The 16,109-nt window shown below is 38.6% G+C and overlaps 1 protein-coding gene across 18 annotated transcripts in view; it reads left to right on the top strand.

Moving 5' to 3' along the window:
• Nucleotides 1–16,109, top strand: part of ADGRL2 (adhesion G protein-coupled receptor L2) — a 126,274-nt gene that overhangs the window by 102,096 nt on the left and 8,069 nt on the right. For 9 of the 18 annotated variants that reach the window (XM_008921492.3, XM_018083757.2, XM_018083762.2 and 6 more), the window contains 5 exons: nucleotides 63–129; nucleotides 7,017–7,108; nucleotides 8,991–9,159; nucleotides 12,808–12,936; nucleotides 13,353–13,449. In XM_008921492.3, the coding sequence (XP_008919740.1) occupies nucleotides 63–129; nucleotides 7,017–7,108; nucleotides 8,991–9,159; nucleotides 12,808–12,936; nucleotides 13,353–13,449 (554 nt within the window). Of the gene's footprint in view, nucleotides 1–62; nucleotides 130–7,016; nucleotides 7,109–7,964; nucleotides 8,010–8,990; nucleotides 9,160–12,807; nucleotides 12,937–13,352; nucleotides 13,450–16,109 lie in introns of all 18 variants that reach the window. The other 9 variants (XM_018083750.2, XM_018083760.2, XM_018083752.2 and 6 more) reach the window with 2 other exon arrangements.

The raw sequence follows: 16,109 nt of genomic DNA, 5'->3' as shown, positions 1-16,109 counted from the left end.
TGCATTTACTGGATGGAGGTGCTAATGCAGCTGTTCACTTTTCATTCTTTTTTCCATCATAGTTGCTGGCTCCATGTAGATAACTATTTTATCTGGAGTTTCATTGGACCTGTTACCTTTATTATTCTGGTAAGAACTTTGTTTCTTCCTTTCCTTTTAGGTTGCCTCACAGCAAAGTTAATACTATCCTTATTCACAAGACATTTCATGAAAATGCTTATAAACAGTTTGTAATGTGACCAATGGTTATATAAATATTTAGAAAGTTTTAAAGAGTGCTGACCAAATGATTAATTGTCAAAGCTGTGGTGGCACTTCAGCACAGCCATTTTTTTCCTAATGGCTGGAAATCTGAAGGTCGTATTGACATGTGTAGTCATATGAAAAATGAATGAAGTACTAAACACAGGGTTTTTTAAAAAGGAACCATTGTTATTGCTTTCAATTGAGTCAGTTCTGTACACATTCCAGAATTTAACTGCTGATTATCCAGCATAATTACCTCAAAAGGGTATTCTAATGCACTGGATAATTAAATAAATCTTATATTCCACTTCCTTGTTTTTCTTTACTAGTTCTGTATCTTTAAAGCCTGCCTGTACTTGGGAAATATTGCAGAAGGCTGGTGCTGGGGACACAGCCTATATACAGAGAGAGCTTTTCCCATCATTGCTGATAGTTTGGAAGGATGAATTAATTTGTTTTCATGCCCTTGAAAGTTCAAATAGATGCTTGTTTTCCTGCCCTTACACAGTAGGAGAGTTGTGAAATGTTGACAGAATTTCAGTTCCCTTGAATTTCCAAATTCAGAAATTGTATTTTGTCATTATTGGTTTCTCAGCTGAAGCAGAATCACCAGGCATAGTTATGAAATTTCTGACTTTTATAGATCATGTGCCAGACGTACAGTTCTGTTTCAGCACTTTTTGTACTTTATGTTACTTCTCATGTGAAAAGAAACTAATACTTTGATTGTGGAAATTTCTGTTAAAGAATATGCCTGGCCAATGTTTTGTAGGTACTTTATTCCTTCCTGGTATCTTCATTATATTGAAATAAGCTTATGTATACTTAGGTTGGATCCACTATTTATATCAAAGACTGTTTCAATCCTTGAGCAGTCACTTAGGAAAAGAGAGTTGTGCAAATTAGAAGTTGTTAAGAGTTCATTGGCATATTTTCAAATACATGGGCGTAGATGCCAAAACTTATGTGTGTATGAGTTGAATTAGAAAAATTACAGGGTTTGTAAGATTTAAGTATAGACCATAATAATTGTACAGAATTTATTCTAAATACATTCAAATTAAATCATGTCTCAGAATGATGGGGATTCTTCTTTTAATTAAACCTACAATTGCAATTGAAAGATAGACTTAGTATTTTCAGTATGATAGAGGATATTTTTCAACACGAAGTTGTTTCTCGCAGGTGTTGTAATTATTACTAGAAAATTGTTCTGAGTTTCATGCCAGTTCAGTCACCTCAAGTCTGATCGTGTGGTGATAATTTTGCTTTTCGTGTCTCACTCCTTATGTTATTGGTACTGGGAGTATTTTGCTAAGTCACCTCTGTTTTTCTCCCTTGCTCTACAATAACATTTCACATGGGAAGCTTTGGGCTTTGCTGACGGCTTTTTCACTTCCTCATAACCAGGTCAGAGTGAGAATAGAGGTGAAGGACATTTAATCATATTGACCATGTACAGACATAGTTCACTATTATTTACTGGCCATGACATTATTATCCTCCAGCAAATCATTTGGACTGAGACGCAAAAGGCCTTTGGGAGCAGTATTCCCAACTTCAAAAATATGAAACAGCAGGTAGCAATCACAGCACAGTTCCTGGGAGTAATTCTTCTCTGGCAATTGCTTTGCCCTCTAATCGTCCCAACTGAGAAAGCAAGAGAGACCAGAGGAGGAAGTGTGAGAAGTGTAATGGCTGAAAAATAATATGTCATGTGCAGTGTAACTGAAGAGCTGTATTTGTAGTGTAGCTTACTGAGGGTCAGTAGCATGGGAGAATTTCACCTTGGTAAGCTTTTTAACATGTTGCTCAAATCACTTTTACGTTTCTCAGTTTAATAGTACTGTCAATGCACAGCAACTCTTTTTTGACAGTATTGCTTTCTACTTCAGTTTACAGTTTTTTTTCTCTGGGTTAATAAGAATTTGTGCTTGTGCGTGTGTGTACATTTTTGCACTAAATGAGGATGGGAAGTATGAGTGGGGAGTATGAAGTTCCTCAGTACGCCTTGTGAAGAACTTTCAACTTCCCTGTTTCCATAGCCTGTCATGCCTTTGGGCACCAGGGTTATTATATCGATGAGAAAAGAGCATGTAAGTAATGAGCGGTGGGAAACCATTAGTATGCCTGAAATGATTTAATGAAAGCTTGGATCATGATACGTCAGGAGCTGTTCTTATCATTTGGACAGCTCCATCTGCATCTTCAATAATTAATTCAGTTCAGTAAGAGTTCAGTGTGCACACTCATTTAGAAGCCTTCAGAGAGCCCCTCTCTCGCCGCCCGCCCCAGAGAGAAACAGGCTGAGAGCAGAGAGCTGGAGATGCAGGAGCAGCTTTAGAGCTGCATTTGCCAGGTAACAAAAGCTCCGGGGAGTTCAGAAAGGGTCGGAACATGTGCAGTTCAGCTGGGTCACTGCAGAGTGCCGTTCCTGCTCTCCTGTCTCATCGGATCCGTGTCAGCACCGCGGGCTCTGCGCGAGGAATTTTAAGCCTCCGAGCTCGGGCGGACGTGATTCCATTGAGCAGGTTCATGGCTAGAAAACAAACAGTGCACCTCTGTCAGCTCTGGGCAGGAGAGCCTGAGTGTTTTCACTGCTGTGTAGATCCAGATTCATTCATATCCGAGGAATGGGTGAGGTTGGTTTGACTTTAATTTAGGCACAACCGGTGCAGTTTGCTTCTCGCAGATGGAGCCAGCATATCAGTCTACCAGTGGTTGTGTAGGCAAAGATCACATTTCATTAACATAGGAAATATGAAATGTTTTCACTCAGGTTGAAGTATTACTCATCAAAGTCAGGGATGTACAGGTGCACACATAACCTGGCTGCACACGTGAAAATGGACTGTGTCTGGAACCTTATTTTTATAAATAATAAATGTTTATCTTTCTGTAGTAGACATTTGATAAATGGTATTTATGTATAACTCACAGGGGGAAATTTATCATAATTATTGCAAAATCTAGCTTTATTTCAGGACTAATTCATTGTACCTGCAACTAATTCCAATCCATTAGTCTGCTGTGCAGGTTATTACATTCACTTTTTTAGAAAAGGTAATTTGACTTGAAGACACTCTCTCTCTCAAAATTCCGTGGGTTTCAGAGGCCAGAAAAGACAAATTTCCTACTTATACCATCTTTCATGTCCAGTACCTTCTGATTTCCAAATGAGGAATGGCCACATGTGTGTTGGCTGTGAAAGCAGCAGGATCTTCCAGGTACATCAGAAGATGCTCTAATTATTTATGTAATTTTTTTATTTTACATACAATTCTAAAATCAGGGTATAGATTAAGGCAGCTCTCTGTGTAATCCAGTATCCCATCTCTTCCAGTTGGTATGTTTTAGAAATTAGGGCAAAATCAAGCATAATGTTTTGAGAGGTTTCACATTATAGCTCCACCTACTGTAACTGTGTGTTCTGTCACTCGTTATCACAGCAGAACCTTCAAATCCAAACCTGATGCTTGACCAGACTTTTAACTTCTTATTTTTAGCCTTCGAAAGAGTGTTAGGGTGGTTTTCAGTCTGATTTTCAGAAGTGAAGCATGAAAGAGATTTTACAGACTTTATTAAGGGTATAATTTTATGACTGAGATGTATATACTGTGCCTCTGTGTGTGTGTTTGCACAGGGTATTTATATTTTTTATTACCATTGAAGAAGAGGGGTACTTTTCAGTTGCAGATTTTGGCTCATCTGGAGCTCAGACCAGGTTGCTCAGAGCTGAAAAAGCTTTCCTTGTACAAAGTTGGTACAAATGAATACAAAAGTCCTAACTGTGTTTTCCTCTCCCCCTACATATTTCTCACCCAGAAAAGTAATTCAGCTATTCCTTCTAAAAGCAATTATTTTCCAGCAAGTTCCCTTCCCTCGCTGTTTAGTGTCTTTTGGCAAAAAAAAAAAAAAAAAAAAAAGTGGCAGGATGCCCAAAAGTCTTTAACTCATGAGTTCCTCCAAAACAATCAGTTCCTAGATGAAAAGCAGTAAAGGGAGCCAAAAAGCAAATCTATAGAAAGGTTTTGTTACAGTATCTGTAAGCAGGCAAAATAGGGATTTTATAATGATATAATGTGTACCAGAGATGCCAGCATGTTTGAACAAGTGGCAGACCATGGTCTTTTGGCTGCTGAAACTGAAAACTATGCAACATTTCCCAGTGATGGAGAAACAAGTATCATATGCTCTGTTGTCATAGTTACTTTGTGTTTAAAGTACAGGATTTTTCCTTTTTACTTGGAAGGACTTGTTCAGCTACTGTGATACAGCATTATTATTTCTGTGGGCTGGTTTCGTGGGTCTGTACCCAAAATAGAATTAAAGTGTCTCTTAAGAAGCTGCTGTGTACAGTTATTCCCTGGTGCAGCAAGGACACACAGACAGAGCTGACAGACCTGTTCAGTGCACTGGAGCTTGGCTCAGGCTCTGGGGTGAGGCCATGTCTGCACTGAAGGAACCTCAGCATGTGAATACAAACTTTTGTTTTTCATATGTTAAACCAGCACTTCAGCTGTAGAGAGAATCAGAGGATCAAACCCTCTCGTTTCATAAGGCAGTCATTTATGGGCTAAGCCATATCTATGAGTTTTTGATCCAAGAATGATGTTGCTGGTACAATACAGGATACTCCAGGGGAGCTCCTTAGGCAAGGATTAGCTTCCAGCTGTGCTGTAAATACTGTTCTGAACTGGATTGTGCACTCAGGGATGCACAGGTCACAGCCAGAGTTGATTTACATGTTAGGATTGGGATGGGGCATGTGTCTTAGCTCTTAATCTGTTTGTTTTCACAAAAAGCAAATTGAAGTTGCATTCTTTTAAGCAGGCTGGAGAAGTTCATGTTATGTCAGCTACCAGATGTACGAGAAACTTTTTCAAATCCAGGAGAATAAAGTCTGCCTGCAAAGGGTCAGGCACAGAGCCCCTGTCCTGTGCAAAGACCAGGGAGAGAAGCAACTTATGTGCTAAGCCAAGGAACTTACACCACACAGTGGAAACCTAGATAAGAGGGAGAGATCACAAGGATATAATGAAGTGGTGTTTCTCATCTGGGTAGACATTACCTATAAGAATCATAAAGGGAGATCAAGATCATGAATTATTGACACTTTTATTAGATTTTACAGCAATGGAAATATGCTCAACCTACACCATGTACATACATCTGCTTAAAGGTCAAGCATTTTCAGTCTATTCTTGGAACACAAACTGAAATCAATCATCAAAGCTTATTTTTGTTATTTGTATCAGATACATTTTTTCTATTAATCTCAAGACACAATTGTAAAAATATTTTACTTTCAATGAGGACTGATAAGGTCAAAAGCTGCCAGACTCTGTTCTGGTGTTGAGAACTGCCTAATAGTTCATGCTGTCCATCCTGATTTTGAGACAGCAGCAGGAGTGATAACTTGATTGCCCTTAACAGTAGGAATTGTTTCTGTAATACATATTCTTATTAACAGACTGATCAGAGCCTGCAAAATACTCCTTTTCCAAGATTTTCCAGACCAGCTCTTTATTGATTGACATTTCTGACCACTGAGGCCCAACCGTAGGAACACATTGCAAAAATTGTGAGGATTTTGAATCTGTCTCAAACCAAAGATCAAACCAGACTTGGTGTGATCATTCTCCGTCAGTAACCAGCTGCAGATACATATGGAAGATTATAAAAATAGGGTTATAATCTGTCTATGTGTTATAAGGATGTCCAAGCATATTCTCCCATCTTGTCTTAGCTTTTGGTTCAGCCATTACTTATTGTACTTATTGTACTACATTGTGCTAGTACAGAAGGATGTGTGTCTTCTTCCTGAGAGGACACAGCTCTTACTGGTTTCAAAGGTACAATTTTGTTTGAATGGTCTCCATGAACAAACTAATTACTCAGATTAACTGGGTACCACTTTCCAGCCCATACTCTGCAGGCATCCTTGTATTTGGCTTGCTGTGCTCTTCACAGGCTCTGAAATCGATGGGAGAAAGGCACCTACTAACTTTGATATCTGGGATTCTGTTTCAAAATAGGAAAACTGTAAAAAATTTCCTTCAGCATCTTCCCTGGTGTTATCTGTGTGGACACAACAATAAGACACCACAGTCCTTCAAGTGGCACACAGTCACTTTGACAGAATCCAGACTACAAAGGGAAAGAGGGCAGTAGGAGGGTGCAGCACCAGCACGTGTCTGTGGCACTGTTAAGACTGATGCATTCACTACATCTTTGTTTTTCTTCTTCTCTTTCTTTTTCCTCAGTTACATTTAAACTCTCTTCTGGAATTTGTGAGAACAAAAGGGAATAAAAAAATAAAGGGGGGGGGAGAAACCAGCAAAGGTGAAAAACGTTTTAAAAGCAGGATGAGGTGCTAAAAAGACAAGTAGTATAGCACAGGAAAGGGGTAAGCACAGTCCTCAGAGGGAATCAGTGAGATGGGGAAAGGGCCAGAGGTGACAGGCAAAGGTGAGCAGGGGCTGAGCACAACATGCTGCAAGGGGGAGCTGGACTGGGGATGGCAAGTGCTGGGCAGGAGCTCAGGATGATATTTGGAATTTGGAAACTTAAGTGAAACAAGGACTTCTAACGCTTCTTTCCCCCCTCGTATGTATTTGCAATCACGTTTTACAGACTATCTGATGTAGTTACCAACTTTCAGTATTTATTTGAAAATAAACTACAGGGTTTTTGTTTAGCCTGTAACATCATCATTATTCAACCTATTACTTGAAGTAGTTTAATTTCACTCTTATCTGTTTTGACAGCTGAATCTTATCTTCCTGGTGATCACATTGTGCAAAATGGTGAAGCACTCAAACACTTTGAAACCAGACTCTAGCAGGTTGGAAAACATTAAGTAAGTGCTTTGTGTTCAAGTATGAGAACTATGATTATTTTCTGATTGCTGAACTGATTGAAAGCTACTCTCCATTAGGAGCACATGCCATTGTCTCCCAGCAACTGCAGATGTCAATTAGAAGCAAACAGAGCCAATCCTGCTTTCGTCACATTGTTGCTGTAATGTCACAAACGCCGGTCAAAATTAGATAATTTCAGCCTGGAACTAGTGCCAAGAAACTGTTTCACGGAAATGCCACAGCACTGTAGTAATTTCATTTGCATTTAAAATGCAGTTCAAAAATGATGTTCCTGTTTGCATGGCTGATATGATTATATTAAGTTTGTTTTGTTAAATGACTTTTTGATTTAGGGATTCTGAGCAGTTTCTACTCGTAATCCTGTGCTCCCAAGAGAATTGACTCTATTATTATTGTTAACTTGAAGATTATCTGCTGTTTTCATGCTAATTTAACAAATGTTTACTTTATCATGGTGCTGTACTGTAGTATCCCTTTTGCAGAGTAATACAAGTTTTATATAACTAACAAGGCTTTGGCAGCTTTCCCTTTTTTAGATAGCTTTTTACTGTATTCTCTGTAGCTTTACATTGTACTGAAGGTTTTTGTTACCCACACTGAAGGGATGGTGCAACTGTCTAACGCTGAGGGTTGGATGTGAAAGGGTCTTACAGATTGGCTTTGACTGTTGCAAATGGCCAAGGGAGGTTTGCAGTGAGGGACCCTTGGGAACTAGGATGTTCTGGATAGGTCAGTACCAGCTTCATTGCATGTTGCATGAGGAGAGAGAGAGCTAATCTTTAGCATCTCTCTCTTTTCTTCCTTTTCCTCTTTCTGTCTTCTCATCCACACCAGTAATTACCGTGTTTGTGATGGCTACTATAATACGGACTTACCTGGGTAAGATAGAACCCTACATTAACAAATTTCTGGCATGACTTTTAACTTTACAAACTCGGTCATATTGTGGATTTCCCTTAATTTTAATTAACTATTTTTGAGATATCTGATTTGCTAAAGACTTTTTAACTATTATATGCCTTTATAATTTTAAATTGCTTGCCTCTGCATTTTGAATTTCCTAATTTTGACTAATTTTTATAGACAATTAAAAATGCTCTTATTAATTTCTGTTTCAATTCTGTCTAATAATTTTGTTTCTCTTTTCTGCTTATAATGCTTTCTAGCTATGAAGATAATAAGCCATTTATCAAGTAAGATCATTAGTTAGATGTGGAATTCACTGACTAAATTCCCTTTCCCTTTCATTCTGTGCCGTTCGCTACAACTCCTTTTCCTTAACCTGTTCATGATGGAATCTTTTTTAGATTATTCTGTAAAGCAATATCCATGTTTTTGTCACATTTCAGCAGGGGTTCTTCATGTGGAAGTTAGACCATCTAGCTTCGGTTTAGCTGAGTTTATCGGAGCATTAAAGATTTGGGCTCTAGGCTTTTAATCTGCTGTTTAACCTTTGTGCATTTGTGTGACATTATTTGGTGTCATATGGCAGCACCACTGTTTAAAATCTATGGTGTGATTAGTGGCTAAGCCAGATTTATCAGTTTCTTTTCTAAAAGCAGATAAGGCAATGGAGTAGCTGGGGTTTGTGCTATACTTCTGCATTTCAAAATAGTTTTGACATCCTATGCTGTTCTTGAGAAAGAAAAAGGTTATATCTACTCTTGCTGTTTTCACTGGAGACTAAGAATACTAAATGGAATTGTTCTTTCTTTGATAGATAAAAGGTTAAACCCAAGGAATTTTTACATTTGAATATGAAACTAGTAAAAGTCAACTGCAGGAACTGAAATGTTAATATTGGATTTGGCCATGTGCATTCTCTTAAGTAATGTTGCTAAAATTAATTTTCTTTTACAGATCCTGGGTCCTGGGTGCATTTGCTCTCCTGTGTCTCCTTGGCCTAACATGGTCATTTGGCCTGCTGTTCATAAACGAGGGGACTGTTGTGATGACCTATCTCTTCACAGTATTTAATGCTTTCCAAGGAATGTTTATATTCATCTTTCATTGTGCCCTCCAAAAGAAAGTAAGTTACCAGAACCACAGATGTGTGTTCCCTAATTCCTTAGGAAGGCCACATATAATTCTTAAAAAAATAGAGAGAAAAAAATAGCAAAGTCAAGAACTGTAGTATTTTGAAGTAATTTGGGGAGGGGACTGGGATTCCAAAGCAGTTCTTGCTGTATGTGGGAGTCGTGTAGCTGCTCTGTGCCCCAGGCAGGTTTAACAGGGGTGCACCATTTCCAACCTGGGCTTGAAATGTTTTGAGGCTTTGTGAAGAAAATTGCTATAGAAAATGTCCTGTTTAACACTGGTGAGATGGTGGTATCTATTAGTCTGGACTTACAGCCAAAAGTCTTTATGCCCATGTGAAACAAGTCCTGCCCCTGCTGCAGGGCTGCAGCCAAAGGACCAGTTCCAGTATGAGCCTGGAAACCTCTCCTTTCCTCAGATGAAGGCAGAGGACCTCTCCTGAGATCCCACTAAGGTGCCACACAAAGCTCCAGGCGATAGGCAGGGTCTGTACTTGGTGTGCTCATTCATTACAAAATCAAGTGAGATGTAAAAATTAATTTTACTACGAACTTCAGCACACTTTACAAAAAAGTAGTCATTAACTACTAACAGCAATACTTTTCTAAAGATGGAAAAGATGCCAGCATGACTACTTTTTTTCCAAGAGTTTGCCTCCCCCAGAAATCCCAATAGCTTTGTTCTCTTAACTGGAAAAACTGGAATCCCCTAGGCAAGAGGGATGAGCTGAACTAGTTCTGCACCCCTTCAGCTGGTGGGAGCAGAAGGGTCCATCCAGAATGAGCAGATGTGCTGGAGAGGGAAAGCTTGCAGGGGAGAGAGGAACAAGCAAGAGAGAAGGCAGGTGAAGGGTGCAGCTCTGTGGGATTCTTTTTGGGTTCCCTGCACCCCTTCTGTTCCCCAGGGGATGGAGACTGCTTCCAAGGGTGCCTCAGAGAGGCTTTAAGGAAGAGGGAATGAGAAAAGCTGACAGCCTGTGTTAGAAGGCAGGACAAGTGAAAGTAATGAGAGTTGAGAGGAAGGGTAAATGTTAAAAGTCCCACCCAAAAAAAGTAACATGTAATGCAGTACATCCTACATTTGGAAATACCTTATTTGCAATATTTAGATTTTAAATATTTTTACCAATTTTAGGCTGGAGACCTAGCAATTGTTAACTCCCATTATAATTAGCTCACCAGAGACATAATTAGCAGATATTTATAAAATGGTTTGAGACCATTGGATAAAGCGTTGCTGTGGAAGTACAAAAAATACAAAATCCATATTCGTGCATGTTCTCAACTGTACCAGCTCTAAAGAGTATCAGCATCTCTAAAGCTGGTGTAGACAATGGCATTCAGACATGTTTTAGCAAAGATCTGGTAGACAGAAAGCATTTTATCCAGATGAACATGGCACTCCTCTCATTTTGAGAGAACAAAAGCACACTTAGAGAGGAGATGGAGCCTAAGAAAAGAAGATAGGGAAGAAAATGCAAACATTCTCAAAATGCAAATAATTTCTAGATTAGGGTTTCGTATAATGTTTCCCTTTTTGTATTTGTGTTGGACTCAAAAATCAAAAACAGATTCCTTTTTTATTTCTTTTTACAGCTGTGCATTGTTTTTATATAAAGTGGAGTCAGCAGAAAGGAATATTAAAATACCAGTCAAGTGTGAAAAAGCATAACCTAGAGCAATAAGATTTATACCTGAAAGAATGTTAAAGCTGCCATTTAAGATTTTCAAGTGTCGCTGCCTTTTGACTGGATGTTGTCCTACCCTCTGTCTGCATAGCTAATGTAGTCTTTTTATTCTGTTATTACTAGTTGGTCACTAAACTGAACAGAGAAATAGAATTGTGGAAGTGAAAACTATTATGTTTCCAGTTCTGACGAGATGATGGTGCTGTTGCTTCCATCAGTTTCCAACAAGCTATAATTTAGAAATAATGACAGTGGAATGCACACTCCTGACAGATAATGTACATTCACTGCAATAGAGGCATTAGGCAAAACCAGCCCTGGAGGGTGGTATTTCGGAAAAAATACAGTTTTGATTGCTATTGTCTCTACTGTGTAGTGGTTTGGAGCATTTAGTATCCATTAGTGCTCAGGAATGTATTTTTTTAGGTGTTACACCATAAATATAGACCTATGTTTTTTACACTACAGGGTTGAAAATTATAATTCTAAGTTGTTTCATTTCTGCTTTCGTTTTTTATGTGTCTTTTGTGCTGATATAGATGGGGTTGACTTAAAATATGTACCATATATTTTTATAAAAAGGTGAGTTATTGTGCCTAGCTTGAAGTTAAGGCACAAATTATTCAAATTTTCTTCAACCTTGTGCTTTATAGAAACATCACAGTATGCATTCCATGAGTAAAACTCCTGTAATGTTGAAAACAGCACATTACATATGTAAATCCACACAATTAACTTTTTTCATTTTCCCCTTTCCCCTTTTTGCATACACATAACTTTCTGTGTTATATATTCATAGGTCAGGCAGAATTTTCAGATTAGCTGAAATCCCACTTTTCACAGAAACTCATGAGTCTCATTGATGTAGAAGAGACACTTAAATTCCCACCTCTCTGATGGAAGAGTTATGAATTTAGACTTACACATCTATACAAATTTTATCCACTGTGTCCTTTCCCTGATGCTGTCACGCTGCCAAGATGTGCATGTGCTCTCCTGAAAACAGCAGTCAGTGTAGCAGTCACTGAATATGAGAGAATTAACTGCTCTGTAAATTAATCCTGATTACTTTTATGGCAACCATTAACACACATAACAAAACTAAAGTTTCCAGTAGGTCACTGGAAACAGAAGGTGAATGAATGCAGGCCAAATATTGGAATCATTAATTAGTTTTGTTGCTCTCTCAGGAAAAAAAAAACCACATCTACGTAGGTATATTCAAATTTCCAGGCTCAACAAACTGAGTAATGGCAGTTGTATGTTCTGGTCCTAAAGTGCCAGCTGCTCCACTCCCATCCTTTATGGCTCAGACTGTGACTCTGGGACACTGGAAGGTGCCTCCCCAGCAGAGCTGCTGCTCTGCCCCAAGTGGGGCACTGGGGAGCTCTGCTGGGTGCCAGAGCAGGGGTGGGTATGTGGAGTGAGCTGAGGGAGTTACACAGAGTCTGAAAATGCCTTTACAGCCATGGCAGGCTTGGCACTCTGGAGCACAAGGCAAAACATAAAGGGCAGTGCTGAGCAGTGCAGAGGCTGGTTACCTCAGCCCTTCTTGCCTGCTGGGATGGGAATACAGGCTGGGATCCTGTGCTTTCTGCACCAAAAGCTCATATAAAAAGGACTATTTTCAGCCACCATTCAGTTCAGGTAAACTTAACGGTACTACTCTACAGTATGAAGATAATATAATTCCATAACTAGCTCAGTAATGATTATTCAAGGACATCTAAATGAAGTGTGTCCATACCTTGGAAATAATAGTTTCAAAAGTCCTGGGAAGCTGATAATACTGCCACTGGGTAGGGGCAGAGCTGTGGTTTTGCCAGCAGCTTGACAGACGAGAATTATCTGTTTGCTTGAAAGGCAGTTCCAGTGCCAGGTTGCTGTGTTTTTGCCAGCAGAGATATTTAACACCCATCCTTGTGCTGAGCAGTCTGGTTTTCTCCCCCAAAGGTGCGGAAGGAGTATGGGAAGTGCTTCCGCCACTCCTACTGCTGTGGGGGGCTGCCCACGGAGAGCCCCCACAGCTCAGTGAAGGCATCCACCACCAGAACCAGCGCCCGCTACTCCTCTGGCACTCAGGTGACAAACACTTTGACACACCTTTTCATTACATTTATTTATTAAAAGCCCGCTGAGATGTGTTCCAGTCAGAAGGACTAATTGTCTTCTCATCGTTATCATTTAGATGGCAAATACTGCACAGCAGAATTATTTCTTTTTAAACGTTTCCTTTTACTTTGGTCTAATACAAGCACCTTTTTTTTTTTTTTCTTGTAATTAGGGTTTATAGGAAGGTTTATACCACCATGTTTCATCTAAATGAAGTTTAATAAATTAGAGTTTTAATAAAAAAAGAAGGCGTTTTCACTATGTGCTAGAAGAATGTGTTACTTTAGGCCAAAATAAACACAAATATTCTACATAATAGCACATGAGTAGGAAAAAAATCTTTTCATAACTTACTGTGCTTTTGTCTCACTGCTTTATGTTAACAGAGTCGTATAAGGAGGATGTGGAATGACACTGTGAGAAAACAATCTGAATCGTCTTTTATCTCAGGTGACATCAACAGCACTTCAACACTTAATCAAGGTCAGTCACTGGGAACATTTCGGTTTTAGAATCCTTAAATTTTATACAGATTTTATATCACTTAGCACAGAAGAATTGAAAAGAATGTTTTCAAAAAAAAAAAAAAAATCTGGAACAAATGTTCTCTAAAAGCAGAGTTTTAAAGTCATCCACCAGCACTTTTTAAAACAGTGTTCCCTCAACTGGCCCTGCTATAGAAGCTGAATTCCTCCATTCATGGGAATGTATTTAAATAAGTTTCATCAATAATTTAGCTTAAAAGCAAGATCATAATTTTAAATCTTTCCTAACCTTTATAGGTTAAATCTGAAACAGAAATATGAGTGCAGTAACATTTTAATGCGTATTTGACTGATTTTTAGGTGCAGAAATTTTCCCAGTGAAATCTAATTGATATCATTTCTATGCAAAAGATGTCTGTGAAGCATTTATCTTTTCTGTTTCAAAGAGCATCATATCTGTAACATGGGATAGAATCCAGATTTTCAGGCACAGAGAAGTCAAACCCTCAAAACTTCTCAACTCAAACAGACTTTGAAATCTGTAACATCATTCTCCTGTCCAGGCAGAACACAAGGGGATTAACCCAGACAGACTGTCCCTTCCTCTCTGCCCTCCCTGCTGGGTTTCCTTAGGGCAGTTTGAGCAGCAGAGGAGAGAAGAGTGCTCTGTGCCAGGCAGGTTCAAAGCCTGTCCTCCACCCACATCCCCACGTGAAGAGCCCTGGTCTCACTGCAGCCCGCTCCTGCTCAGCTCACAGAGTTTCAGACAGAAAATTCAAGTTCGTGATTTAATGGCAGGGGCATGTGCTTGACTCATGTTGGTTTTGAAAGTAAGAACTGTGGTATTTGCAGAGGCACAGGTGGCAGGGAGCACAGTTCTAGTTCTGCTCTTCGGCGTGTCGAGAAGAGCTGTGTCTCACTGCTCCCCTTCCCCATATGGGTCTTGCATGTTCCTCTGGCAAAAATTAAGTAGAAAATGTGTATTTTTCATGTCCAAGAAAGAAGTTAGTTCCCCTCCAGTGTCTTATTAAAATCCCACAAATACACATTATATAAAAGTTTGGGTTTTCACCCCAGTTTGATGTCTCTGACTCCTGAGGATTGCTCTAACCATGCTACACCCTGAGGTAATGCAGAGTTGAGCTGAGCTCCTGAAAGCTTTTCCCTGTTCTGAGTTCCAGTCTCAAGTCACTGGAGATGTTCTGCCATGATTAGAAAAATTGCTATCAACTCTTTTCAGTTGTCAGACTGTCACTATCTCAGTGGTACATACTTATAAGAGTAGCCTAATAATTAATGGCAAGTGTAATCTTTCCTTTAAAATAAAAATAAAGCTTTTAAAGGTGGTCAAACAATTTGGATTGAAAAAAATTCTTAACTCTAAATTACAAGTAATGATTTTAACCAAGAAGAAAAAAAACCCAAGCAAAATGTTAGTATTTTTAGTAAGAAGTGCATTACAACTGAAAAAAGCTGTGATAAAAGCTTTTTAGTTGATCACTGATACAAACTTTCAAATAAGATTAGCATAGTCAGACAGTAATTCTTGGAATGTCAGAAACTTCTGCTCATTTCTGCTACTAAGTATCTATTCTGCTAGTAAGTAGTACAAAAGCATTAATATTTGGAATATATACTATCATTCCTTGCCCCAAAAATATCCATACTGTAAAGATATAGCTGTCTCTTTAGTTGTCCTTGGGTCTGTAATACTCTGACCCTGTGCAATGCAATAGAAAGTGAAATTTTGCCTTATTGAAAAGTTTAAATTAATTTTTAAAACACAGCTTTTTGTGTGTGGTTTTTTTTGGTCATTATTCCAATCCATTTTTCCTGTAGTAGCTAGAAATCAGAGATTAATTGACTTTTTAATAATGTCTCAAAATACGCTGTTTTTTTTCTAATTATTCCGAGGGTTGTTTAAATGGTGTTGCATTAACATGTAAAATGGGTTTAAAAAAATCTGTTCATGTGGTATTTTGCTTTGTCTTACATTGTTTGTAAACTGATTGTTTAAAGAAATTTGTCATTCGAGGAAATCTATTTTTTTTAAACCTGGCAGATAAATTTGCAGCATGAATGTCCCGGGAGAAAATGTGAATGCTCTGATTTCTTAGAGCAAATATTTTGCTTTCCCCTCAGCATGCATACTTTTGCATATACTAAGATGTGCTTCTTGCAGTTTATCATCCACTGTCTGTTTGAAAGCAGCAACTCCCTTCCACTCTCTGTGTGTTTTTAATAAAGTCAATAACAGCTCTCATCCTGTCATAAGAGGGTTTTCAGTTTGAGAAATTCAGTTCTCTCCACTCTGGACAGAACTGCTCCATATGCTCAGTGTTAAAGTTCTAATAGCTTTACGTAGTACCTGGATCTCTACCCATTTAATTGCTATTCTGGTGTAGCTGATTTGTATACATCAGTAAATATCACTTTCACGAGATGTTTACTTTGGGGATTTGGGCAGCACCTGTGAATTACTGGAATCTAACTGTGTTTTCCTGCTCCCATTTCAAATACATAGCTAAAACACATCCAGAAATTTTCAGCTGAATTACATTTGACAAGTCCTACATGATTCATGAGGAATAAAAAATATTCTTTATTGAAACTGTCAGACTAAAATTAAAGAACTGACATTTTTTTTTTTCTGTTTCT

This window comes from Manacus vitellinus, unplaced genomic scaffold (genome assembly GCF_001715985.3).
Source record: "Manacus vitellinus isolate BGI_N305 unplaced genomic scaffold, ASM171598v3 scaffold_67_pilon, whole genome shotgun sequence".
In the NCBI taxonomy this organism is placed as follows: domain Eukaryota; kingdom Metazoa; phylum Chordata; class Aves; order Passeriformes; family Pipridae; genus Manacus; species Manacus vitellinus.
This window is presented reverse-complemented; position numbering and strand designations above follow the sequence as displayed.